We start from the raw sequence: 27,793 nt of genomic DNA, 5'->3' as shown, positions 1-27,793 counted from the left end.
TAATTGCAACTTACTTTACATTTCATTTAAATAATCTTTAATTGTATAGTAATTTTTTTGTGGAGAAATGGTTTAACATATTTTTTTTAGAGGTGTCCATTTCTGATGATTCTTTAGTGTCTTTATGTAATTTATTATATATTATTATACCATAGTGTTTTGTGTTCTAACCTTGTGTTTTCTTTCTAGGTGCAGGCTGTTCTGTTTGTGTATAGAGCTGATTGTGGCATACTGATCAATGTATTTCCTGATGCATGATATTGTTTAGAAAATATATTTGCAGGGAACAGGTGCAGGTATTGCAACAGACCAACTTTTGTAGTCTCCACGTTGTGGGGTTATGGCTACAAGTATCACAAGGGAAGTCAAATACTTCACTAACACCAAATATTTCCTAACCAATGTACTATGGTGACAAGACAAAATCATGGACTTAACTTACGAGCAGTGCAAATGATTCTACAGTGGGTTCCCAAATTACTCGCACTGTCAGAGACATTGACAAGACATACCAGAGGCCTCATTTCACATCTTCACACCATCTAAACATCCCTCATACAATACCTACACCACTTTCTGAGTAGCCTCACATGTATCTCTAGGCTGTTGTTGACATATACCAATGTGTGCCAGCACTCATCAGCAAGGCTGCTTTGAGGTCACCCATGACCTGGAGCACTGGTCAACTGTGGGGCCCCTATTCAGCAACATGTATTCGACATTTCCTTACACAAGCCCAGCTAAGACCCCACAATATTTTATTTAACTGATATAATCACAACTACAAGACAAGAATTTTGATTTTTGAGCCATTATCTAACAAATATAATGAACATTAGTGAAGATACTAAATTACTCATCACAGTTAACTTTTGTTAGTTCCTTTACTGTACAGAGAAAAAAACACCATTTAGACAAGTAAATAGTTACAAGTCTTGTGACCATTTCTGACAAGAAAAATTGCAGGACTAAGCAACAATGTGCTAAGACTGTCAAATCATGGTAGCAAGTACGGACTTGATAAAACCCCACATCAGTTAGAGGTGGTTCTGATAGGTGGTTTTCATGTGGTTACCTGCACACATCTAGATACTACTAGCCTATCTAAGTGTTTCCATTTCATGCTTTACACAAACGGGAATAATATTTAAGGAAAACAACACATCCATGTTAGATCACTAACACTCCTTGCATATAGATTTCATGCCACTGCGGTCAGAGACAGAACCTTTGACAAGTAAACGAAACACTATGGGGCCTGCGGGTTTGGGCGCAGCAATTGCTTAAATCTTGAATAAAAATCATCAGCAATGGCAACCAGATTCTTTTGCTAAATGGGGTCACACTCATTCTGCCAACAGCCTAATGAAATGTGGCAGACAAGTGGACAGAGTTTCGGGGCACCCTCCTGCCATTTGGATGGGAAGCTGTCCCAGCAAGGTGGAAGAATCAGCAATGATCAATGGCATGAGGATGCAGTAGACTGTGGAAATCTATGGATTAAAGACAAGTCTTGTGTATCCACAGCACATGTGGTCTGTAATTGGAAAGTTCATGATTACGTCTCCCATGTCAAAAAATGCCAGATTAGTTCACCATTCAGATCTATAAAAGTGGATAGCACAGGGAGAGATTACCATGACAAGATGATTTAATAGTCAATAAAAGGATAACATTCTATGAATCAGATCATGGAATGTCAGTAGTCTTCATGTGGTAGGGAAGTTAGAAACTCTGAACAGTGAAATGTGAAGTCTGATTCTAGATACAGTGTGTGTGGCTCAGAAAAGTGAAATGGAAAGAAGATAGGGATTTCTGGACAGATAAATACAGAGTAATATCTACAGCAGCACAAAATGGTGTAATGGGTGTAGGATTGCTCATGACTTGGAAGGTAGCACAGTGAGTGTGTTATTTTCAGCATTTCACTGGTAGGATTATCCTGATCAGAACTGAGAGCAAACCAGCACCAAAAACAACAGTTGAAGTATACATGTTGACATCACAAGCAAGAGATGAAGAGGTAGATAAAGTATACAAGGATACTCAGTAACTAATTTAGTATGTAAAAGGAGATGATAATGTAATAATTATGGGGCTTTGGAAGCAGTAGTAGGGGAAGGAATGAATGACACAGTTAAAGGAGAACATGTAATCAGCAGTAGGAATGAAAGAGGAGGCAGACTAATTGATTTCTGCACGAAATTTCAGCTATTGTTGAATACACTGTTCAAGTAGGTATACTTGAAAAGGCCTGGAGACCTGGGAAGATCTGGAGACCCAGGAAGATTCCAATTGGATTACATCATGGTCAGACAGAATTTCAGAAATCAGATACTGGATTGTAAGATGTACCCACGAGCAGATATAAATTCATCAGTAATGATGAATAGTAGACTGAAATTGAAGAGAATTGTCCAGAAGGACTGATGTGCAAAGAAGTGGGATGCTGATGTACTGAGGAATGATGAGTTCATTTGTAGTTCTCTAAGGCTGTAGATACTGCATTAATGAATACCACAATACATAGTTCAGTTCAAGAGGAACGGACATGTATAAAACGAGGACTCACGGAAGCTGGACAAACAAATGCAGGAACAAGGAAGCTAACTGTGAAGAAATCTATGGCACCAGAAGAAATGCTTCAGCTGATCAGTGAAAGGAAGAAGTACTAAAATACTCAGAAAAAAAACAACAGGAATACAGCAATATATGTCCTTTAAAAATGAAGCAGGTAGGAAGTGCAGGGATGCCAAGATGAAATGGCTGCAAAACTAATGCAAAGAATCACAAAATAAATGTCATCAGGAGGACTGATTTAGCATACAGGAAGTTGAAAACAAAGAATTGCTGAAATTAAAAGTAAAGGTGTCAACATTAAGAGTGCAAAAGGAATTCCACCATTTACCACAGGGGAGAGAGAGGAGACTGATGGAAAGAGTACATTGAAGGGTGCTACAGGTAGTGGCAACTGTCTGATGACATGATAGAAGAATAAATAAGGAAAGATATGGAAGACATAAGGGGTTCCAGTATTAGATCAAAGTTTAACAAAGCTTTGAAAGAACTGCAATCAAATAAGTTGGAAAGCACAGAAGAAATCAAGAAACATTCAAAGGGCTGTTGAAATATGAAAAATATTCAACAATGTAAAATGGCGCTTCAAAATTTGTGGAAAAATAGTTGTAAGCTATAGTGGAAGTGGGTAATACAGGAGGTGTGATCAAAAAGTAATGGGAATTTTTGTTTTTCTTAAATAATCTTTATTTATTCATCAACATCAACTTTGCCCCCTCGTGTTAACTGAATCTTTCATCAGTTTTTGATGGAACAACATTATAATAAATGAAAAGCACTAGTTTGCTTTTGGTCTTCAGTATTAATTTATTGTGTTAACCAGTTTTCAGCTTACAAGATCATCATCAAATGTCTGATGATGACCTTGTAAGCTGAAAACTGGTTAACACAATAAATTAATACCATAGAACAAAAGAAAACTAGTGCTTTTCATTTATTAATTCCCCTCAGATAAAATATACTTGTGCCAGTGCTTTTTCCAATTTTTGAAGTACTTCTGGAACTCACTTGCTGTTATGGTGTTCAGCTCCTTCAGCAATTCTGTTTTTATCTCATCAATGGTGGCAAAACAACATTCTTTCACAGTTCTCTTCAGCCTCAGGAATAGAAAGTAGTCAAGGGGGCCATGACTAGCAAATCCTGTCTTTTTTTTCCAAAATTCATTACCAAGCTGTGACATAGTTCAATTTCCATGAGTGGTTTTGTCACAGTTCTGGTCTTTTTTTTCAGATTGTTTCATGCAAATGGTGCATAACTTTCAGGTAGTACTCCTTATTGACCGTATGACTACAAGATGCACTATCCCATTGTAATAAAATAAAACAGTGATGAGAAACTTCACATGTGATCAAACTTGTCGAATTTTTTTCAGTCTTGTCTCTTCAGGCAGTTTCCAGTTTCCAACTGGGCCTTGGTTTCAACATCATACCCATATCATGTTTTGTCACATTTTATAACCTGCTTTAGAAGTTCTGGATAGCTGCTGACTTCATTCAGCAATTCATGAGCAATGCCTACAAGCTGTTGTTTTTGGTCAAAATTCAACAATTTCAGAGCAAACTGTGCTGCTACACGTTTCCTGCCAAAAACATCTAAAAAAATTGCTTGGTATGAGCCATAGGATATGCCAACATCATGAGCAACCTCTCTGATGGTGATTCTTGCAGAACCCTTCTCATTACTTCTTCCACATTTTCGTCAGAAATTTATGTGCTATGGCACCCAGGGCAGTCGTCATCTTCAACATTTTCTCAATCCTCTTTGAAATGTTTATTCCACTAGTAAACTCTTGTCTTACTTGTAGTAGATTTGCCAAAACCACGGTCACATTTCAAATGCAGTGCTGCACTTTGTTCTGTTTTTCAAGCAAAACTTTATGCAAAGTCTTTGATCTATTTCTTCGAAAGTAAAAATTCGACAAGCACTCGAAACACATATAACCTTCTGACTTTCAACAATAAACTAAATCATCAAAACTGCTGAAAATGCAAACATACCTCAGGGATGTATGTACTAACAAGATAAAAAATAAATGAAATGAAATAAATTGAAAATTGAATGTATAAAGCCTGTGAAATTAAAAAATTCCAATTACTTTCTGATCACACCTCATAAATATGTATGAGAAACACAAGGGAAAAATATGAATGGAAGGCCACCCATCTGCTTCAACAGATGTCAACAACAGCAACACAACACATAGTGCCGGATCGGGTCATGAGCAAAAATGGGCCCAAGAGTTGGAGTCCCTTTCTGCCATATACTGCCTTGCTGCAGCTCGGGGTTTTTACCAGAAAAGCATGTGACAGAAAGAGCACCCAGACCAGTACTTCATGTATCAATGCTGAGCAACTCAAATCTTAATTTAAATGAGGTAATGTTTGTCTGAGTGTTAATTCTGGATTGTTTTGAATTAGAAGAATGAAGATTTGACAGCTTGTCATAACAGTACTCCAGATACGTACAAGAGAAGCAAAGACAACACCAGCGGAGTCAGTACTACATGCTTCGGCTGAATTTTTATTGTTGGCATTTGCAAGCATTATCAAGAGCTAGTGGCTGAGGGCTTCATTTACTCTTGATGTAGATCAAGTTTTAAACTGAACCTTAAGCACCAAAAAGCAGCTTTATTTTTCCAGCTTACTACCACCACCTCACAGAATACCTTTTATTAATATAAAGACCTGATGGACTGTTTCACTCTTGCCACACATATTATCAGAGGAGGGTGTGGCCTTTCACCTACTATATTCCATACGTACTTATATGGCAGTAATAGACAGTGGAAACAGGAACTAAACAAGGTGTTAGATTAATAGCAGGACACACATGCACATAAAAACACTGATCTTGTTCAATGATCAAATAATAATACAGAAGACAAAGAATGACCTTCAGTTTAAAATACATAGTCAGAAACTAAAAATTTCAATTAAAAACTAAATCACTGGCTTTCAAAGGAAAATTTCCAGTACATTCAAAAAATAGTACTAGATGAACAATCAATACAACAGGTGTCACATATTCAACTGTTAGGCTGAGATATTAGCTATGAATATGAAAATGATGTCACTAATAAATTAAATAAGTTCAAGTGATAAGAGACACAATACACAGAACACTGGGTGACAAGATAAGGAAGGATACAAAGCTAAAATTTTATGAAGTAATGGCCAATCCTGTTCTAATACATGGAAGTGAATTCTGGACATTAACTAAGAAAGACAAAAGAACACAGCCAGCTGAAATGAAACTTTTAAGGAATGTTGAAGTTCGTACTGTCAGAGTTCACAAATAATACAATATTATAAAAGAAGAACCTAATATGTGCAATAAAAAAAAGAAAAGCAAAGATGCATAAAATGGAAATAACATATCAACAGAAAGGAGGAGGACAGATCAAACAAGTGATCAACTATAAACCTACAGAAAAGAAAGATGTAAGACAAATGAGGAACAGATGGCTTCAGTGAAGATGACACAGGCTGTAAGCCTATTCCATGAAGTAAAGGACAAGAGGAATATGTTGGATTTTACATCTCTGCACTATGTATCACATGTTTCAGCACTCTTATTAGGAATTAGCCCTCACCTTATAACCAACCTATGGACAGAACAAAATGTTGTGACACAGTCCATTAGGCTATGGTACAAAAACATTGTGACACACTGATTAGGAAATTTCGATGTATGTTGCGCTTACCAATGACCACAATGGAATATATGAATGAATTTAATATTAAAACATGTGTTGCAACATAGATGACAAACACTCTGTAAAGTCACATTATGACTGAACTTAAAATCAGGGAATGGAAGGAAATATAGGATTCCAAAAGCAGCACTATGTGACATAGGATATCACGAATCAGTTCGACAGCATTATGGTTGTCCAGCTCTTGTCTGATGCAAGGGAATATCAAAATACAATTTAAGCTTTGTTGTCAAGAAATGTAAACCAAATGATCTCTGCTGGCAATATTGTGGCATTAGTTCACAATAATGCACACCACATTTGAGTGAAAGAGAACATGTGAGAAAATACTCTTGTGCCAATTTATGATACGTAAATTAGAATGATGGGCCAATAAGGGAGGAAGAAGACTGGAGAATATACTACAATGCCAAATTACAAGAGTTAATACAAGGTAGGGAGACAGTAAAATTTGTGAAATCACAGCGAATATGATGGCTAGGAAACTTGGAGAGAATGGCAGAGGACAGAATTCCAGAGAAAATGATGAAAGGTGTGATCCATTCAGCTAGGCAAAAAGGGAGACCTAGAAGAAGATGGATCGACGATGTAATAATGGATCTCACCAGTATGGGAGTCTGGGGGTGAAAAAAAAGCAGCAAATAACCGAGAAGTGTGGAGGAAGATCGTTGAAGAAGCCAAGGCTCACCAAGGGCTGTAGCGCTACTGAAGAAGAAGAAGAAGAAGAAGAAGAAGAAAATTAGAATGATGATAAAAGTATTCAAGTGTTCTAAAATAAACACAACTGCATGTCAATGGTCTATTCTTGTCACAGCTTTAAATTGTTGCCAAATCATGTGCGTATAATCGTAAACAGTATTATTAATTCCTCCGCCCTCCCTCCCTCCCTCCCACACACACACACACACACACACACACACACACACACACACACACACACAAGACTGGGCAATGTGGCTGCACACACACATACACACACACACACACACACACACACACACGCAAAAGACTGGGCAATGTGGCTGCAGGGTGCTTGACAACACGATGCCAGCAGCGCGTTCTACATGGAGAAAAGTCCTTTGTTCATCAGTTCACATAGCCTTTCTTTCTGCTTAAGGGTCCAATTTATGTGCCCTGTTTAGTGTGGTGAGCAGAATCTCTAATGGGGAACAGAGGTTTCTGTATCCCAGAGTGATGTGGTAGTTATACATCATTTGTTTGCCCATTGGTTTTTGTTGCTGTCCAGTGTTGAATGGACAAGTAATTTACTGCGCGATGACCCACATAGCCAACGCTACTATCCTGTTCACCCAGTTCAGTGTCCATGCCAATGGCTGGTAGCAGGTGTGACTTAAACTCAACCGGTCATGTGATATACTGAGCTACTCCACCATTTGCCATAGCAATACGAGCAGTCTCATTCCAACACACCAGCTGGCTGTAATTGAATTGCAGATGAACAATTTTCTATGCATATTGCTAAGTTAAAGACCCCAGCTGCATTTTTATGTTTTTATTTGAAGGCTAATTTAAGGAATTACCTTTGGGATACTGACACAGTTTTTACTAATAGACAGACTGATTCACACAGAAGGCTTGTGTACATAATTCATTACTTACAGTAATGATGACCATGTAATATATGTTTTGTTATCTGTCTCGTATTTAATTGCCATATTGAGTGACATCTCATGGCAGTGGTCATCACATAGAGAGCAGGCAGAAAAAGCATTAAAGTAACAGCCACCGCAACTCCAGAGAGCAGCAAAACTTGACCAGAATCTATACCTACTGTAAATTAAAGTTCCCTGCTGCACTTTTCTGTCTGTATGTGAAGGCTAATCCCAGGGAGTACTGTACGGATTTTGATACGGTTGTCACTAATAGACAGACTGATCAATTAGGAAGGTTTTTGTATAGTACTACATATTGTAGTTTGGCCATAGGTACTTAGTGTTGTCCTTATTAAACTGGGGCAGGTCACTAGTAACTTATAAATATTTCACGCAAAATGGCTGAACTGTGATGATTTATAGCCCCCTGCTGAGTATTTCTGTCTGAAATTGAAGGCTAATCTCAGGAAGTACTGCAGGGACTTAGATAACAATCTTTACTAATATATGGACCAGTTCATGAGGAAGGTTTGTAGATATAATCTTGTGGAAGTACACTTCTATATGGTAGTAGGTGACATGTAGGTAAAACACAAATACCGATATGTCTAAATAAATCTTTATTAAACTTCAGACAACACACAGGAGGCATCCACCGTATAACATCGCTCAGTGTGAACTGGTGTCCCAGGTACAGATACTCCACTCCACTGCACTGGTCAGCAATTCTCTTTGTCTCCATATCTCGATAACCCCAAATAGCCCTCCCCCCTCCCCCCTCTTGGTATTGTGCAGCACTGGAGGGGTGGTGAAAAACCTTCATCTGTGAGGCATGTGAGGTGTTATTCAGTGGCACTTGCTGTAGAGCAGAGATGATGAACATCTGGTATGGTGAAAACTGAAGAAGAAGGCAAAGTGGCAAACTGCAACAGGAGGTGGGAGTGGTTGGCACTAGTTCTTTCACTGTTGAACGTTGCATCGAAATGTCAGTTATGAAGGTGTGACTGGGGTGCGTATTCAGGGTAGACGAGCTGGTCGTGGTGTTAACGGACATACCGATCACTAGTTCACTCATGAACAAGAGTTGTGATGACACCACTATGAAGTCCACCATCATCAGCTGATGGAAGGTCCAAACTATGCTGGTAGTGATCACCTTGCTTGTGATTTGTAGAGCTGCATGTTTTGCTTCTATGCACATATAACTATTAACTAGCTTGACCATGATTTCATCTGGATGAAAGTCTCGCAAGTCGACTGTGATTGCCACTGAGTGGACAGGACACAATCCACTCATATGAGAGATTTTCGAGTCATCATGATCCTGTAGGCAATTCATGTAGTCATCAGTAATAAGTATCCACACTGCTTTTAGTACGGTGATTGAGATTGTTGTGGTAATTCCATTGACAAAAATGTCAAAAGTGCAGGTCCCTGTCTGATCACTTGGAATGGACCGTTGTAGAGTGGTTGTAATGCCATTCATACAGCATCATCACAGAGCATTATGTGTGTAATTCATGGGTCTCTTATGTAAGAACAATTTTGGGGACTGTGTGTATGGACGGAGGAGGTACCAGTAAATTGTGAATATAGTACTTGACATGATGCATCATCAGGGGAAGGCCTGATGGGTCATGAGTGGGTGTAAGCCACACAAATTCAGCTGGCAGTATTAATGTATCTCTGTGAGTGAGGCTTCGAGCTCACCTTAACACACTATGCAGATATTGAGGAGGATGCCCGGGAGAGCTTCAGTCCATGTTTCGTGTGGCACATCAAAGCTGTCTTCATCGTGCGGTGCAATCTCTCTAGTAGGCCACCGTGCTGTGCTGCAATGGCACGTGATGCCACAAAGTTACAAATGGTTGTGAAGAGTGCTGATTTGAATTGCTGTTTCTCATCTGTGGTGATAGTGTGACAACCAAAACGCAATATTCAGGATGTGTTAAAAGCCTTAGCAGGAGTTCTGTTGTGATGTCTGTTATCGGGGTAGCTTCTATCCAGCTTGAATCTCTGTTGATCAAGGATAGGACTTATATGTAGCCCTCTGATTCTGGTAGACCCACAAGGTCTAGGTATATATGGCAGAAGTCATATTTCGAAACTGCTGAGTGGTGCCTGTGCGTGTCGGCCTACCTTGCTTCATTAACAGCCGAGATATGTCCTCGTGCCATTGTGACAGTTATGTCTAACAATGGACCAATCAAAACACTAAGTGACCAACCATGTTGTGATTTGGACACCTGCGTGTACAAGGTCATGTAGCAGATCAAAGATTTTTTGCTGCATGGGCCTGGGCAGGGTCAGGCAGATTCTGTGTTTGGATACATCGCAGAGGATACTGACCTCTGACCTAGGGACTAGTCATTATTGAATTATGAGATTGGATGAAGTGTCCATGAGCAAGGCTTGACACAATGGTTCCTTTTCTTGTTCTTCTGCCAACCTAGTATACACCAACGTGAGGAAGATTGTGTGACCCAAGAGAGCAGTCAGCCATCATGTTGTCAGCCCTGTGCAAGTGCTGGAGATCAGTTGAGTAATGTACAATTAAATGCAGATGGTGGTACTGTCTGAGGTTGACAGCACCCCTCCATGTCTTTGTAATTGTGCTAGTAGCTTCTGGTCAAATGTTGACCATTTTGTTTGAGACTTTCTTAATTTCTTAGAGAAAAACATGAGAGGATTTGTAGTACCCACCGTCTCTTGCTGGAGTACAGCACAAATATCTGAATCACTGGCAGCAGTTGTAAGTTTAATCTGCATGCCTGGTATGGGTGTGCTACAGGCACCATTTTTGCCAGAGCTTCTTTGCAGCGGTCAAACATGTTTTGCATTTCTGCGGTCCACACTACTTTTCGATTCCTCTTGCATGTGAGAGCCCTCTGTGGCATTAGCCAGAGGTGCCTGCACGTTTGCTGCATGCGGTAATGAAACCAGTAAATGCTCTTTGCGGGGGAGGCAGCAAGCAGATGATTCAGCTTGGTCTGGAGTTGGTTTGATCCCGTCTGCGTTGAGTGTTAGGGCCAAGGAAAATAAATGTGTGTTTTAGAACTGTAATTTTTTTTATCACTGATGGTGACAGTGTGTCATTGGGGGGCAGAGAGAACAAGTTTGAGGTGCTGTTCATGGTCATCTGCATTGGCTGAAAAAATTAAAATATTGTCCACAGAGGCATAGCAGCAACCAATCTTGAATAACATTCCATCAATGAAACATTCCCATGTCTGTGCCACATTTTCAGTCCATAAGGCATAAGGCAGATATTCTGAATGGTATGATGATGGCTATTTTACTGATATCACCTGGGTCACATGGAAATCCGATAATAACTTTTCAGCAGTCAATTACACTACAGATCACAGCTCCTGTAAGCAGAAGTGAGAAATCTTGAATGTTCAGCATGGGGTTGCTATCATGAACTGTATGAGAATTGAGCATCCAATAGTCCCCATACAGTCTCACAGAATCACCTTTTTCAAATACCAGTTCGATGGGTGACACTCAGGCACTGCCTGAAGGGTGGATGATACCCGCTTGCAACACTTCATTTATCACTGTTTTGACTTCCTGAAGAAGAGCTGGTGTACTGTGCCTTGCCCTGTGGTGAACAGATGCACCAGTGGTTGTGGTGATACAGTGCATAGTACCATTTCTAATTGCAAACTGGTTAGAGTCTAAAACTTGGAGTCTGAGGGTTGTAGCAGTGAGGCGTGGTCATCCAGTGTGGGGATAGCAGTATGTACCATTGCCACTTTGTTGCGTGAGAGACATTGGATTTGGTTGCATGCACTTGTGAGTGCAAGGGACGTTTCATGCAAGCATCGGCAGAGATCATCATTGGCAAAGTGTAATTGTTGCAAGTTGACCCGAGTCACCAACAACTGATTTTGAACTGTGTTGATTGCTTGTATTGTACGCTGTCAGTGGGAGCAAACTGTGATTCACATCCCATGATGAAGTTGGGGCAAAAATTCCTGGGGTGAGCTGCCAAAACATGTGGCAGTATAAGGCAGCATGGTAGGGATTAGGTGAGAGGTTTGAAATTGTGGAGGAAGTTTATTCCTAATGTGGCAGTTATTGACTGCAAGAGTCAACCGCCTCATCTTTGAGAACGAACTTCTTTGAAAACTGTTGATCTCAGTGTGTTCCGAACTCTGTATTCGAGTGGATGTGTTTGTGCCAACGTGATCAAAATAAAGTTAATTTATTATAAACGAGCAAATACTTAATGTTGGGTTCGATTTTACTATACATAACATCTCAATCCCCATACTGGTGACCCTGACGCTCATGAACGCCACTTGCGATGCCAGAAATGTGTACTGGAACATCGCCATGGACAAACAGCAAAGCAGCCCTTTGTCGGATTTCTACGTCCATCAACTTCACATCGCACCGCATCTGAATGCAGTGTACAGGAAGTGTAATTAGTGTGTAAATTCCCGACTCTTGTGTGCAGGGTGTATACGGGGACAAGGAAAAAAAATTCTTGGATTATTCCCGGATTTCTCCTGGATATCCTGTTTAAAAAATATGCTTTTTCCCAGGCGAAAATAGTACACTTTTTCTGTGCTAAGTAACAGTAGGTTTTCCGTAGATTTTCCCTCGGAACTGTAAAACTTATCAATCCTTTGAATGGTTAACGTTTTATACAATCGCATAGAACTTCCCAGAAAATAAGAAAAGACTGGGCAGAAAAGTTTTGGAGAGACTTTTAATAAAAAAAGGAGAGAAGTTTTGGAAAGACCTTTGATTTGCAGCAACATATACGCTGCATATTTTCGTATTACAAAAGTAGAAATTTGAATTGCACCAAACACAGCGCGTTAGTTTCTGGAGCGTTGAAACCGAGGTTGCAATGTCCTTTTGTAAGTGAGTCATATCTCAAGCCATGAGATTTCGCCAGCTGATGACAGCGGCTATTCAGAGCTAGGACACCTGTTATAGTCAGCCAATAGCAAGATAACTGGTTACATAGCGCGAACACGCAAGAGGAACAGTTAACGGTTTACATTAATGTACACAGTATCGTATATAAACAAGAAAAGCTAAGCTTTCACATATAATATTGGTCTCTAAGATTAACATGCTACAACAGAAGCTAAGCTTTCACATGTAATATTGATTTTTTTTTTTTTTTTTTTTTTTTTTTTTTTTTTTTTTTTTTTTTTTTTTTTGCGTGTGTTATACTTTAAGATACATCACACAAATGTGCCAGTAAATTTAAAATTCTGACATAAATGTCTCGGCTTGAAATTCTTGTAAGTGGCTGGTCCTCAAATTGTTCAGTTTCAAACGCTCTGTGATTTTGATATCCATCCCACTTTGTCACACGTAACACAATTCATCTTGCATAAAAAGAAATTTACTTTGAAAGTAACGCTTTTCTAACCACCGTTCACAATACTATCCGGAGACTGTTAGAAATAGGTTCAATTTACCAGTTGCCAGAGAGCGCCAGAAAACAGGCATTATTGTGCATGTGCAACTGCAGTGGTGCAGGAAGCCCGCATGTTCATGTGTATAAAGCACTAAGAGAGCTTACATTACACCATAAAAGAAACGGGGCATCAGACTGGAATTTCGTAAACCATACTAAAATGCATAATTCGGATTGAAGTGCAAATTGGCTTTTTCCAGATTCACAATGAAGTAAGTCCCATCTGATATTAAGCTTTTCAGTGTGGTTTTTGGGATGTAAATCTTCTTGGAGTACCAGTACTCTACGATCTCCATTTTGGTTCTTCATTATGGCATAATGCCATATATGGCAGAAGATGATAACGTGCACTTGAAATTGTACTTGAAATTCAGTGAACAGTTGGAATTAGCCAATACTGTAGAATGAAACACTTCGTTTCAAATAAAATGATTGCCTCAGCGGAAAGATTAATAAAGCCAAATTTCTTCAGCAAACTTGCAAAAATAACTTCACTGTTCTGCAAGGCGATTAATGCTTGACTGCTACTAACTTGCAAATAAAATAAAATCAGAAAACTGAAATTAATAATATATTTTTGCCCTCCGTAATTATGTGAATGTGTTTTAATTCACTTGGTAGATCCCGGCCACAGAAATCCGTTGTGTTTTCATTTGACGTGGGAGCTGTACACGAAGAGAAGCACTGAAATCACTTAACGTAAACATGGGTCACGTGGAGGTTAACCCCCTCCCCACTACAACTCATACAACTCTGTGCAAGTGTGAATCTGGCAGCTAGGGCGTGTGAGAAAAATTTTTCTCGTTTGCATCTGGCTGCTACTACCAATACAGCTAACAGCCAAACTTCAAGTAGCGGGAGAAGGTACTGCTTACACGCGAGTCAAATGCGCAAGTGCAACAGACCGCTAGCAATTGGTCAAACGAGCCTAATGTGAACAGTTGTGACGTCATGCTCATAGCAAGCAGTTTACTGTTACGAAGAATTACAGTCTGAGCCCTACGGCCTTTGACATATTTTTGCTTTTTGCAGACGCTTGTGCGTGCACGGTGTTTTGTTGTTGTAATTTGCACATTTCCTTTGCCACTAAAGTTTTATTTTTTTCCCTCTCGTTTATATTTTATTGCTGCAGTATCGTTCTCCAGTAGCAGGATACAATAACATTCCTTACTAGAGAATTAATTCTGCATTCAAAATTACATAAAGTTTAACTGAAAGCTAAAACAATGAAAAATTCCCGGAATTCCGAAAAATTCCCGGGTTTTTCCCGGTTTCTCCCGGATGAAAAAATTTCTGGGTTTTTTCCAGATTTCCTGGTTGTCCCGGGTCGTATACACCCTGTGTGTGAATCGTGCTTTTTGCTAACTTTCGTCACCTTCCCACACATCGACAATGCAACCGAGGTGCACACGTCGTCTGTCGAAACCCGCTCAACGCCTCGGTAATTTCACTTCCAGACAGTGCTGTGCTCCTTCGACGATTAATTTGGACAATTTTGACTTGCTTTTGTGTGATAATTATTACAGTGACATTCGTCAGAGCAGTGCTTAGACACCGGACAATCACGCCAAACAATGGACTGCAACAAACGGGGACTATGTTGCAAATCCCAGTTCGCACAAACTCCAAACTATGGTTAAATTGCATGCCTGGTCGAATTCACAAATGCCCGTCATGGCTACCGCGTCTTCCACACTGTGTGCAAATTCATTCGACCCGGTTTCCACACAGCCTGTCTTCCAGAGTTAGAATGTTCGCGCCAGCTTTTCTGCCGCTTCTCCACGCTTGTCCCTCATTTGCAGCATTCAACTACCATTATTTCTCTTGGACCAACTTCCAAAGTGGTTCATGGCCGCAGAGTATATATTCTCCTCTTATGGCATCACCGACAAAAGTGAAAAATACCTCGTATTCTTCAGGCACCTAAAGGACTATCATTATATAATAACGGACATTATCTGTGACAATTTGAGTGACAAGTACACCACAGCGAAAGCCGCTTTAATGTAGCACCTGTCACCAACATAACAGGAACAATTTCATCAAAGACATCCTACCGATCAACGACAATGCACCAATTACGCCGACGATAATGGCGGCTGTTTCTCAGTGCAACACTGGACGTGCCACGCCTCCCTCTATGCAGCACCTGAGCCACACCGACTCTGCTTGACCGCTACCAACAGCGATGTCATGGCCACCGCCTGCTGGCTTACTGAATTCAACCCAGTCAAAACAAACAGCTGCACGACATACAATCCCGCCACGGCTACCACACCCACATCTTGTCAACAACTCGCTGACACTACGCATGCTTACCACCCGGCCGTTCACTACTCGGTCACGCCCGCAACTTGTTCACCCACCCCAGAAGACGATTTCAGCTGTATCAATGCTTCATACAGCGGTGAATGTGTTCTCACTCCGCCACCGCTGAGTACTGACTTTCACATTCGTGATCGCACACACTATCTCTTCTACTCTAACTGTTACATCAATACTGTGCCGCCGACCTTGTCTTGTACGCCAGGTTACCCTTTGATAGAGACAGATTCTGATTTCAATCCCATCTTACTCAGTGATACACAGCAGACTGGTTCACGACATAAATTTTTGCCTAAACAACTGTGATAGCTACGTGAGCAAATTGCGACATACAACTTGTTGGTACAAGATCAGTTACACATGCTGCAGCCGACAACGACCAAGCATGACATGCAACAAGATGCTCCTGTCTTGTTCCGCCTCTGACTGCTGACGATCCTTTGCCATCACTACCAGCTACAACTAATACCCTGACGATCACATTACATGGATCTATGTCCCAGATGTCACAAATCTCGTCATCGCGCTGCCTCAAGTGGAAATTCTATGTTACTGATGTGATACAAGCAACTTATTTACGCTGCTGCCACCTTTCCTTGGTAGTTCCAGACACTTCGTTACTGTACCATAGCATAACCAGCCGCATTCTAGTGCCACTTGCTTTGCCGCCCTCTTCACTACCTCCGCAATGTACGACCAACACATCTGCCATTTATGCTTCGATGAGTGAGCATCTTTCCGCTCCGACACATGACCGTGCAGCAGTTTCGCGCGAGCAGCTTGGAGCCTTGTGGCTCAAACGCAGCGCCAACAGCGACAGCGCACACACAGCTCCAGTTCCATCGAACTGTGTCGCCTCTCCGCCACGGACCAGTAGCTCATCTGCCAATTCGACTTCTTCATGCTCACATTACGTCTCATTGCCTTCCTGCTCCGACCATGGTTTCGCTGACCACATCTGCCTTCCACCACCTCTCACAGTCGCCATGCCTCATGCACAGGGCTCACGGCCATGCCCCCAACCTTCGATCACGGCTGTTTTGCACATCAAAACACCGACACTGTCAACTCCACTTGGAACATCCTGCCATCTACCACTGTAACACACTCACTGTCCACGGACTCTGAGGTGACGCTTCTGTCTACATGAAGTCATCCACCGCCAAGGTCAGTCATGTGCAGCTTGCTGTTTTCTCCCCTGCTGCAACATCAAGCGCCTCTATAACTCCATCATTACCGCGAGTGTTGTTCATCCGGCATCTCTTATGCAACCTGTTAAGACACAGCATGCTTGCTCCTTTACATCATACGGCCAATAACAAACTGTTACTGGACACGTTGCACTTACTGCGGCACTCACTGGCAAATACTTTGGCAATACATCGCATCGCATCTTTGACGCACTCTGCGCCTTTGATCGGATCAAAACCCCGGTGCGCCGCATGGCCTTGGCACGACAATCTTCTCCCCACCAATACGCCACCGCCTTCTGCTTCCACCGTGCTATCAGCAGCATGGCACGGTCAACCTGTGGACGCCTTCCGTGCCTCCTTCCCTCCGCTGGTCATGCCTACCAAGACATCGAGAAACGGTCCGATCGCGCCTCGCAGTAGCATCTGCCACGACACCATCGGTCACACGCACCTGCGCCATCAGCAGGCCGGGTGCACACACACCTCCCATCATCCTTATTGTGCTCCGCACTAGCAGCGGGGGCTCTGTGGCGGTTATCGACTGCAAGAGTCGACTGCCTCATCTTTGAAAACGAACTTCTTTGAAAACTGTTGATCTCTGTGTGCTCCGAACTCTGTATTCGAATGGATGTGTTTGTATCAACATGATAAAAATTAAGTTAATTCATTATAAACGAGCGAATACTTAATGTTGGGTTCGATATTACAGTACGTAACATCTCGATCCCCATACTATCATTGATTCAGCAATGTACAAGGTCCACATGCAATGTAGTTTGTCAGAAAGATGCACTGCCCGATCCTGCATGCCATGTACATGGATGCCTGTGTCATTAGCCACATGTAGTTGCAGTCCAAGGTTTGCAGCCTGTTGTCACAACAGGAGGCGAGGAACCATGCACACATCTAACCTGGTGACAATGAGGAAGTAGAGATTTTAGTCGCAGTCTCAAATATACAGGCATCTCTGATGTGAAGTCGCTGTGAAGAAGAGAAGTGACTTGGTATAGTTGTGTGGCTGTTGTTTGGGAGCAAGCAGGACTGGTGACAATTGCTTGTGGATGCGTCGAACTGTATATATATACATGTTTTGGGTGAGATGGGGCACGGTCAGCTGGAGCAGCATTTGTGGTAGTTGTCGTGTTACCATGAGCAGGCAGCAGTTCAGTGCTTGGAGCAGAGCTTGTGACAACTGCTTCGCATGAGGTTGGGCTGCATCATGACTGTTTAGCGTGTGTGCCAGCTCATCAGGTGTAGGAGGCAAGGGTGCCCAATTTGATGTTCTGTCTGAGTTGCATCACTGAATACAATCTATCTGCTAGGGTCAACTTCCTGTCTAGCATTTCCACCTCGTACAAAATCATTGCAAGCTGTAGTTCAGACAGAAGTTTCATGACCCATGATATCCAAAGGGTTTGGTCCGACAGTGTGGGGTCAACAACCAAATAAAGACGAAGCCCCACAGTTGCGAAAGGGTTCCCCAGGTGAACTGCTCATTCTCACCAACTTGCCATACCTGTTGTTCAGGAGTGCCAACAATTCATTGTAGAAATACTGGTTTCTCTGCATCCTACTTACTGAGTGGTGGAGAGGAAAGGATAATGTCACTTATCAGTTCTGCGTATGCCATGACATGACAGATTAACATAACAAATTCTGAACTGTCATTGATAACACCTAGTGAAGTGAATGTGCACTCAGCCACTGAGAACTACGACATTTGATGAAGTTGGAATGGTGGGAATTTTGGTTGTTGTGCTGTGAATCGCAATAATGGTTGTACTATCTGAGCTGAAGAGAAAGGCATGATTGGTGTTGGATCCATCAATCATAGAGCAGTTGGAGCTGCATCAAGCATTAGCAATCGCGGTGCAGGAAACGCAGGGGACACTATCGGTAGCATGTCCAATCGAATGAAAACTGAACACGAACTGTCCTGGAAGCATGCTGGCGTCGGATCAGCATGCAAGTTCACTAATAAAGGCTCTGATGGCGGTCATTGTTGAATCAGTGACTCTATTTTGTGAGACAACGTTTGTGCACACTTGTTGCTCCATATTCCACACAGTTTGTTAACGAAGGCAATGGGTGCACCACACTGTGGTAGATGTGTAGGAATTTGTAGCCACAGAGCTGTGGGGAACAATGAACAAAGTAAGCTTCACTTCTATTGTTGACATGAATTACCGTAGCACATGACTGTATTTCACAAAAAGCTTGACATCCGCTATTGTCGGGTTCACCAGTGAGGCAGTGTACCTCTGTATGGTACTAGGTGACAAGTAAGTAACACACAAACACTGATCAGTCTAAATAAACATTTACTGAACTTTGGATAATACAAGAGACGTCCACCATATAATGTCTCTTGGTGAGAACTAGTGGCCGGGGCACAGAGGCTCCACTTCCCCACTCTGTAGCACTGGTCAGCGATTCACTTTGTCTCAATGTCCCCATACTCTATTACAGCTATACCAGACAACTCATCCAACCATAGAGACTGAGTGCTACCTGGGCGAAGCCAGGACAAACCACTGTTGTATGTTAATACCCTCACAAAGTGTGAATTTATAATTTTAATTATTTATTACTTACTGATGTAAACTGGATCTGACAGCATTCATCAGGCTGAATGTCCTTCTGGAGATTTAAGACTCGTTCCAAGTTTTCATTTGTCGCAAGATCCATTACTTGATTGTAACCATATGTTCCCCTGGTGAAAAAATGAGGTATCAGCACTGCTTTATCTACAAGGAGTAATAGAACAATAGGGTACAAAAAAGAGAATCAAGTTACTTTTACTGAGAAATCTGGGCAATAAAACTATACACCATATATCTTACGAAACTTTTAAGACCTTGTTTGAAAGCATTCAGAACATTGCTTAATATGCTAATTTTTCCTGGAGATACTCATGATTTTGAAGTTTTTGAACATAGGTGATAATATGAGCGAAGAGGTTCATTTCCTTGATTACAGGCCATTTATAAAATGCATAAAAAGATCAATGTGAATTTAAAATCTTAAAATTCAAGGTTGTGATATGACACAATTTTGTGGTAAATATCAAATCCTCTACAAAAATAACAAGAGAGACTCTCCATTACCAATTTCAAGCAAATTACAGAATTTTGTGTTCCCAAGGTTTTATGGATAATTTACTTGTCCTAGACTCAACTAAAAACTATAAAGAGCTTTGAAAAATAACCTGAATGACCGCAGTAAATCTTCTCCTATCACAATTTAAGAATATCTTCCGTGTTGTCAACATGCAAAACTGTTAACCTTCACTCTCTTTTCCACAGTATAACACACTATGTGAAAGCAACAGGCTCTGCATTGCACATGTTAAACTGGACAAGAAGTTGAGGAAAACGAGCCAAATTGGGTACATATTGTTGACATTGTACTGTCTGTCTTTCCTATCTATATGTTCCACAAACAAGAGTGTGTTAAACGTGTACATGCAGAAAACTGATGTGCATTTTGCGTAATGTTGTTTATTTGAAACATGCCAATTAAATAATAACCTATGTGACTTTATTCCTCCTCACAACATAACATCTGGATCAACAAAACAATGTTTGACATTGTTCCTGGGTGCATTACGTGTTCCCACCTCATATAATATGAGGACAAGTACAGTACTTTCAAACATGATCATCTTGGTGGTCCATGTGCAATGTTGTGGAGAGCCATAATGTTGCAGAGATGTAGTGACCTCCAAATCTTTTAACACAGTTCACTCAATGGTCAACGTTATTGTGACACTGTACTCCTACCCCATGTGCGTCTTTTTAGGGGTGCATTTGGTCCTGACCTCATTTTTAGTGTTCCATAAGCTAATTTAATGTACAGTAATAATCATGCTTATAGACTATTACAGAGCACTGAATATATAGCTCTGAAAAGACTGAAATTATATTTAAATAAATCCTAACCTAGCGTTAAAAGAATAAAACATAAAGTATTGCTGTCACACAGTGTTACCACTTTGATTAATAAGTGAAATGGCTAATTTAAGCTTACTTTGAATAATGCTCAGGGTTCATTAAATAAAAACAATATCTCAAAGTTAATGCTTTAATACAGCTAATAAAGTTAATACAGTATGCCTAATACTTTCAATCAAAAAGTATGTAAATAGCGGGTTTTAATTGGGTCTTACACTCTACAAATATTTAAGTATTTGAAAATAACTAATACAGTACTATAATAATACAGTAATACAGTACTAAACTAGTACTAATATTTCAAAACTGAAAATTTAACATTATTTATGTGTTTAATTCTCTATTTTATAAAGATTTTTAATATTTCTCTAAATGCCATTATTAGGGCTAGAGTGTCTGTGGAAAGGTGCAAAAGTCGACTGTCTGACGGGATTACTGAATATGAAGTCATTGATGAATGGCCAGATATCCAATTCATCCAAAACGTCTCAGTAGTCATGAAGAACAGCCAAGTTGTTCAATCGCTTCTGTCCCATTGTTGATCGGAGAATGACTTCAGACGTCTAAGAGCGCTAAATGACCATTCTGCTGTTGCTGTCATGATTGGAACTACTTGGAGAAGCTTAATGCACTTCACTACTTCACATAACATTTCTCCAACTGCAGGCTCTTGTGTAAAGTACTTTCTTACATAACGCATGTTTTTTAAGACCAGTTGGTTTTTATTAGCAATATCAGCTAACATATTCAAGTGTAAGTGCAGTCTCTCAATGTCTAGGTCATTTTTGAAAAACTCAGCTGATTTTTTCAAATTTGTTTCTCCTCTGTTTGCTAAAAGCAAGCAGTCTTGCAATGACCTGTGTGAGTCCAGTTGAAGCAAACTGCTCAGTTATGCAAGATTGCACCATTTCACAAACTTCAATGTAAATAGCTTTGTAGTATTCCTATGGGGTTTTGAAAGTGTGCAGTGAGCTGGCTTCATTGTTTTCATACTTCTTTGGTATACTTCAACTCTGAGGAAGCGAAGGATCATTAACTTGTGAAGGTTTTTCTTTTGAACACAATTCTCAAAAGTGTTCAAAACTATCACACCTTCCATTCAACATACAAATCAAGCCCTCATATATTTTTCCAGATCAGCAACACTTAGATGAGGGCATTGAATATTTTCATTTACATCCTCTACTGGGTTCACTGCAAGGCAATAAAGACATAAAAACAAATAAGTCTTGAATTGTAACATTGAATCAAGGTAGCCTGCACATTTGTAACCTGCCTCTGTTATGTTCTCTGCACAAAATGTTTCAAAACGTCTAGAAGTTCTTCAAAGTTTTTCAGTATTCTCAAGATACTAGAAGCTTGCATAGTCCATTGAGTCAGGCAAAGGGGTAGTAGATCAGCTGGGTCGTTGGCACTCTCACAGCGTATGCTTCTGAAAAATCCCATCCTTTTGTTGGATTCCCTTACGGTGTTTATTAAGTCCCTCATAGACGTAAGATGGCAGAGACTGTCTACAGCTGCCAAGTTTAAACTGTGACCAGTGCAGTACACATAATGTGCTTTTGGTTGCATATCCAAAACTAACTTTTTTAGTCGTTTGAACTTACCTCTCATATTCGAAGCACCATCAGAGCACTGTCCTCTTAAGTCATCCACTGACAAATCAAGATGAGAAAAAGGTCTTTTAAAATACTAAACAGAGTTTGTGATTCAGTATTGGGGGTCTCATATAAGCCAATAAAATCTTCGTTGATGATTAAGGAATCATTGACAGTACCAATACAAAATGACGCTTGTTTGTGAATTGAAGAATCTTTTGTTTTGTCAACCATAATAGAAAAATGTTCAGTCTTCTTGATTGAAGGCAATACCTTTCTCAACACAGACTTTCCTAGTAGATCAATGATTTTGTTTTGAATATCGTGGGATGTCCACTTATAACCCGAATGCACCAACCAGTCTTTAAACTCAGGTATGTCATTCATTCGGAGTTCCAACAGCTGAAAAAAATTTGAGTTTACATCTTCGTGCCCTCTAATTGCTAGTCCTTGTTGGCATAGAAATTGCAAGGTAGTAAAAATTCTCTCAAGAGCTAAATGGCCTTTCTTCATATCACTATCTAACTGTTCTTTCAATTGGGAGGCCACACTTCGGTTAGTGACAGAATTTAGTTTCAGAACACCTTCTTTATGCGTAAATGTATTTTCATGAAGACGAGATTTTTCCAAAGACTTTTTTGAGTTTGGAAACCCTACAGAAGTAGATACATCTTCTTTTTTTTTAAGAAATTTGTAATAGATTTTTAGCATCTGCCTCTTTGCAGGCTTTGCAAAAAACTTTTTCGAAAGATGCTTCATATTTTAGCCATGTATATTTGATCAGACAAGACTTCTGAAATGATCTTCCCTTACCGGATTGTCCAGGTTTCGGCTGTGAACGGTTCTCATCTGAAGACGATGAAGCAATTGATGACACAATAATTGTTGGAGGTTGATTTGCAGTATCATCAACATCCAAGTGCACCTTTTTGGTAACAAATTTATCCATTGCAAACTTATTTCACAATACACTAAGAGACTACATTAAACAAATAAAATATAGTCATATAAAATAATCCACTAGACACTTAAAGTCAGAGCACTAAACAGGTCTGCAGCATGCACTGAACGAAACTATCCACTGAATGACTGCGACAGCAGGGTGGCCTTTATACAGCCATGGCATCGTAATGTATCGAAGCGTCAAGGTGACACAAGGCAAAGAGTTCCTGACGCTTCTGCTCCAGTCCTTTTGATGTCACGGCAGATGCAGCGCTGGCCTGCCAGCGCCAGACTTTACCCGAAGATTCGTGCACTGGGACAAATTCTAAGTGTGCCTACAGCACCATAACACTAGCATGGTTCACACCACTCATTTTCAGTTAACCTGCTTACTACCATAAAAATTATTTGTTTTAACTCATTACTGAATGTATTTTAAAAGTTAACTATCATCAAACAAGGAAACTAAAAAATTCCAACATAATTTTGTGATTTCACAAAGCATAATATAACTAATAATTTTCTTAAATTATTCGGGGGCTCCGCACCACCCAAACAAATTTATGGAGTCAGCACCTGTGCCTATAGACAAACTGTCTATATACGTAATTAAGTTTGTGCAGAACCCTCTGAATGCGAGTCCTACTCACACTTGTCTGGTTTTTATGGATGACATCGCACAACCGAATCAAACTGCATAGGTGGAGGAGCACTTGGAATGAGATGATATTTGGTGAATGGACTGTCCTTCCCACCCTCTGACTCATATCATACCAGGCACATATGTGTTGCGTAGCAGAGACATACTGCAGCATGTACACCTGCATCAGCGGCCATCTAGTAGTTGACAATAGCACTGGTGGAGGAATGGAATGACCTACTGTTAGAACTCCATAACAACCACGTGGCCAGCATGGCTGCACATTGCACAGCAAGTAGTGCTGTCTGTGGTGATCACACACCCTATTAATAATCATGTCCTGCCATTTGTACTGCAGGGGACCATCATGACTCATCGTGACTTCATTGCAATTACAGTATTGTCTTTGAGTAAAAGTGTCATTTCTTTTCATCTTCTTGCATATTTCTTTCAGTTACCATCTGGTTATACTGTAGCAGTTCTTTCTACCTATAGTCTCTCCCCCCCCCCTCTCTCTCTCTCTCCTCTCCCACCCCACCCCTCCCAGACTCTCCCCCTCCTTTTCCTCTCTTCTTCCTCCACCCCCTCCCTCCATCTCGTAACCCTTCTCTCTCAATCTCATTTCCCCTCTCTTTCTCCTTCCCTTTTTGCTTATCCCTCCTCTGTATGTCTGTGCCTCTCCTCCTCCCACTCTCCCTTCATACTCACGCAGCAGGTTCGGTGCCTGTGAGGATGATGGTGGTGAGGCTGGGTATCTCCTTGTTCCGCAGCTTCCCCGGTTTGCTGCTTCCCAGTTCTGGCAAAAGTTTCTGCAGCCTGTCATAACCACTGGCTGTGGCCACCAGACCACGAACCTCCACCTGCAACCAAATTAATGCTTAGTTGTGCTCACGCCATTGGCAAGAGCTTATCTACTGCATAAACAATGTTTGTTTTCCAGCAAGACACAGGTCAAAAACGGATCACAAATTTTAACAGTTATTAAGTTGCATAATTTTTCCCTGGTGTTGTTGCTATGGTCTTCAGTCCAAAGACTGGTCTGATGCAGCCCTCCATGCTACTCTATCATGTGCAAGCCTCTTCATCTCCAAATAACTACTGCAACTCACGTGCTTCTGAATCTGCTTACTGTATTCACCTCTTGGTCTACCTTTACGATTTTTACCAATCACACTTCCCTCCAGTACTAAATTGGTGGCTCCTTAATGTTTCAGAATGTGTCCTATCAACTGATCCCTTCTTCTGGTCACGCTGTGTCACAATTTCTTTTCTCCCCAGTTACATTCAATACCTCCTCATGAGTTACATGATCTACCCATCTTATCTTCAGCATTCTTATGTAGCAACATTTTTCAAAATCTTCTATTCTATTCTTATCTAAATTGTTTAGCAAACATGTTTCACTTTCACACAAAGTTACACTTCTTACAAATACTTTCAGAAAAGACTTACTAACATTTAAGTCAATATTCAATGTTAACAAAGTTCTCTTCTTCAGAAATGCTTTTCTTGCCATTGCCAGTCTACATTTTATACCCCCTCTACTTTAGCCATCACCAGTTATTTTGCTGCCCAAATAACAAAACTCCAGTACTACTTTCAGTCTCATTTCCTAATCTAATGTCCTCAGCTCCTCACCTAATTTAATTATACAACATTCTGTTATCCTTGTTTCACTTTTCTTGATGCTCATCTTATATTCTCCTTTCAAGACACTGCCCATTTAGTTCAACTGCTCCTGTATGACCTCTGCTGTCTGTGAGAGAATTTCAATGTTGTTGTTGTTGTGGTCTTCAGTCCTGAGACTGGTTTGATGCAGCTCTCCATGCTACTCTATCCTGTGCAAGCTTTTTCATCTCCCAGTACCTACTGCAACCTACATCTTTCTGAATCTGCTTAGTGTATTCATCTCTTGGTCTCCCTCTACGATTTTTACCCTCCACGCTGCCCTCCAATACTAAATTGGTAATCCCTTGATGCCTCAGAACATGTCCTACCAACCGATCCCTTCTTCTGGTCAAGTTGTGCCACAAACTTCTCTTCTCCCCAATCCTATTCAATACTTCCTCATTAGTTATGTGATCTACCCATCTAATCTTTAGCATTCTTCTGTAGCACCACATTTCGAAAGCTTCTATTCTCTTCTTGTCCAAACTATTTATCGTCCATGTTTCACTTCCATACATGGCTACACTCCATACGAATACTTTCAGAAATGACTTCCTGACACTTAAATCAATACTGGATGTTAACAAATTTCTCTTCTTCAGAAACGCTTTCCTTGCCATTGCCATCCTACATTTTATATCCTCTCTACTTCGACCATCATCAGTTATTTTGCTCCCCAAATAGCAAAACTCCTTTACTACTTTAAGTGCCTCATTTCCTAATCTAATTCCCTCAGCATCACCCGACTTAATTAGACTACATTCCATTATCCTTGTTTTGCTTTTGTTGATGTTCATCTTATATCCTCCTTTCAAGACACTGTCCATTCCATTCAACTGCTCTTCCAAGCCCTTTGCTGTCTCTGACAGAATTACAATGTCATCGGCGAACCTCAAAGTTTTCATTTCTTCTCCATGAATTTTAATACCTACTCCGAATTTTTCTTTTGTTTCCTTTACTGCTTGCTCAATATACAGATTGAATAACATCGGGGAGAGGCTACAACCCTGTCTCACTCCTTTCCCAACCACTGCTTCCCTTTCATGCCCCTCAACTCTTATAACTGCCATCTGGTTTCTGTACAAATTGTAAATAGCCTTTCGCTCCCTGTATTTTACCCCTGCCACCTTTAGAATGTGAAAGAGAGTATTCCAGTCAACATTGTCAAAAGCTTTCTCTAAGTCTACAAATGCTAGAAACGTAGGTTTGCCTTTCCTTAATCTTTCTTCTAAGATAAGTCGTATGGTCAGTATTGCCTCACGTGTTCCAGTGTTTCTACGGAATCCAAACTGATCTTCCCCGAGGTTGGCTTCTACTAGTTTTTCCATTCGTCTGTAAAGAATTCGTGTTAGTATTTTGCAGCTGTGACTTATTAAGCTGATAGTTCGGTAATTTTCACATCTGTCAACACCTGCTTTCTTTGGGATTGGAATTATTATATTCTTCTTGAAGTCTGAGGGTATTTCGCCTGTTTCATACATCTTGCTCACCAGATGGTAGAGTTTTGTCAGGACTGGCTCTCCCACGGCCGTCAGTAGTTCCAATGGAATATTGTCTACTCCGGGGGCCTTGTTTCGACTCAGGTCTTTCAGTGCTCTGTCAAACTCTTCACGCAGTATCATATCTCCCATTTCATCTTCATCTACATCCTCTTCCATTTCCATAATATTGTCCTCAAGTACATTGCCCTTGTATAGACCCTCTATATACTCCTTCCACCTTTCTGCTTTCCCTTCTTTGCTTAGAACTGGGTTTCCATCTGAGCTCTTGATATTCATACAAGTTGTTCTCTTATCTCCAAAGGTCTCTTTAATTTTCCTGTAGGCGGTATCTATCTTACCCCTAGTGAGATAGGCCTCTACATCCTTACATTTGTCCTCTAGCCATCCCTGCTTAGCCATTTTGCACTTCCTGTCGATCTCATTTTTGAGACGTTTGTATTCCTTTTTGCCAGTTTCACTTACTGCATTTTTATATTTTCTCCTTTCATCAATTAAATTCAATATTTCTTCTGTTACCCAAGGATTTCTACTAGCCCTCGTCTTTTCAATATCACTGACAAATCTCAAAGTTTTTATTTCTTCTCACTGTACTTTAATTCCTACTCCAAACTTTTCTTTGGT

At 40.6% G+C, this 27,793-nt stretch overlaps 1 protein-coding gene across 1 annotated transcript in view; it reads right to left on the bottom strand.

Moving 5' to 3' along the window:
- The window catches only part of LOC124802803 (medium-chain acyl-CoA ligase ACSF2, mitochondrial-like), a 223,243-nt gene that overhangs the window by 50,959 nt on the left and 144,491 nt on the right, over positions 1-27,793 (bottom strand). Inside the window, exons 4-5 of the mRNA XM_047263807.1 lie at positions 24,711-24,862; positions 19,465-19,582 (exon numbers count right to left, since the gene is read on the bottom strand). Of these exons, the coding sequence (XP_047119763.1) occupies positions 19,465-19,582; positions 24,711-24,862 (270 nt within the window). The remainder of the gene's footprint in view (positions 1-19,464; positions 19,583-24,710; positions 24,863-27,793) is intronic.

This window comes from Schistocerca piceifrons, chromosome 6, assembly GCF_021461385.2.
Source record: "Schistocerca piceifrons isolate TAMUIC-IGC-003096 chromosome 6, iqSchPice1.1, whole genome shotgun sequence".
In the NCBI taxonomy this organism is placed as follows: Eukaryota; Metazoa; Arthropoda; class Insecta; order Orthoptera; family Acrididae; genus Schistocerca; species Schistocerca piceifrons.
This window is presented reverse-complemented; position numbering and strand designations above follow the sequence as displayed.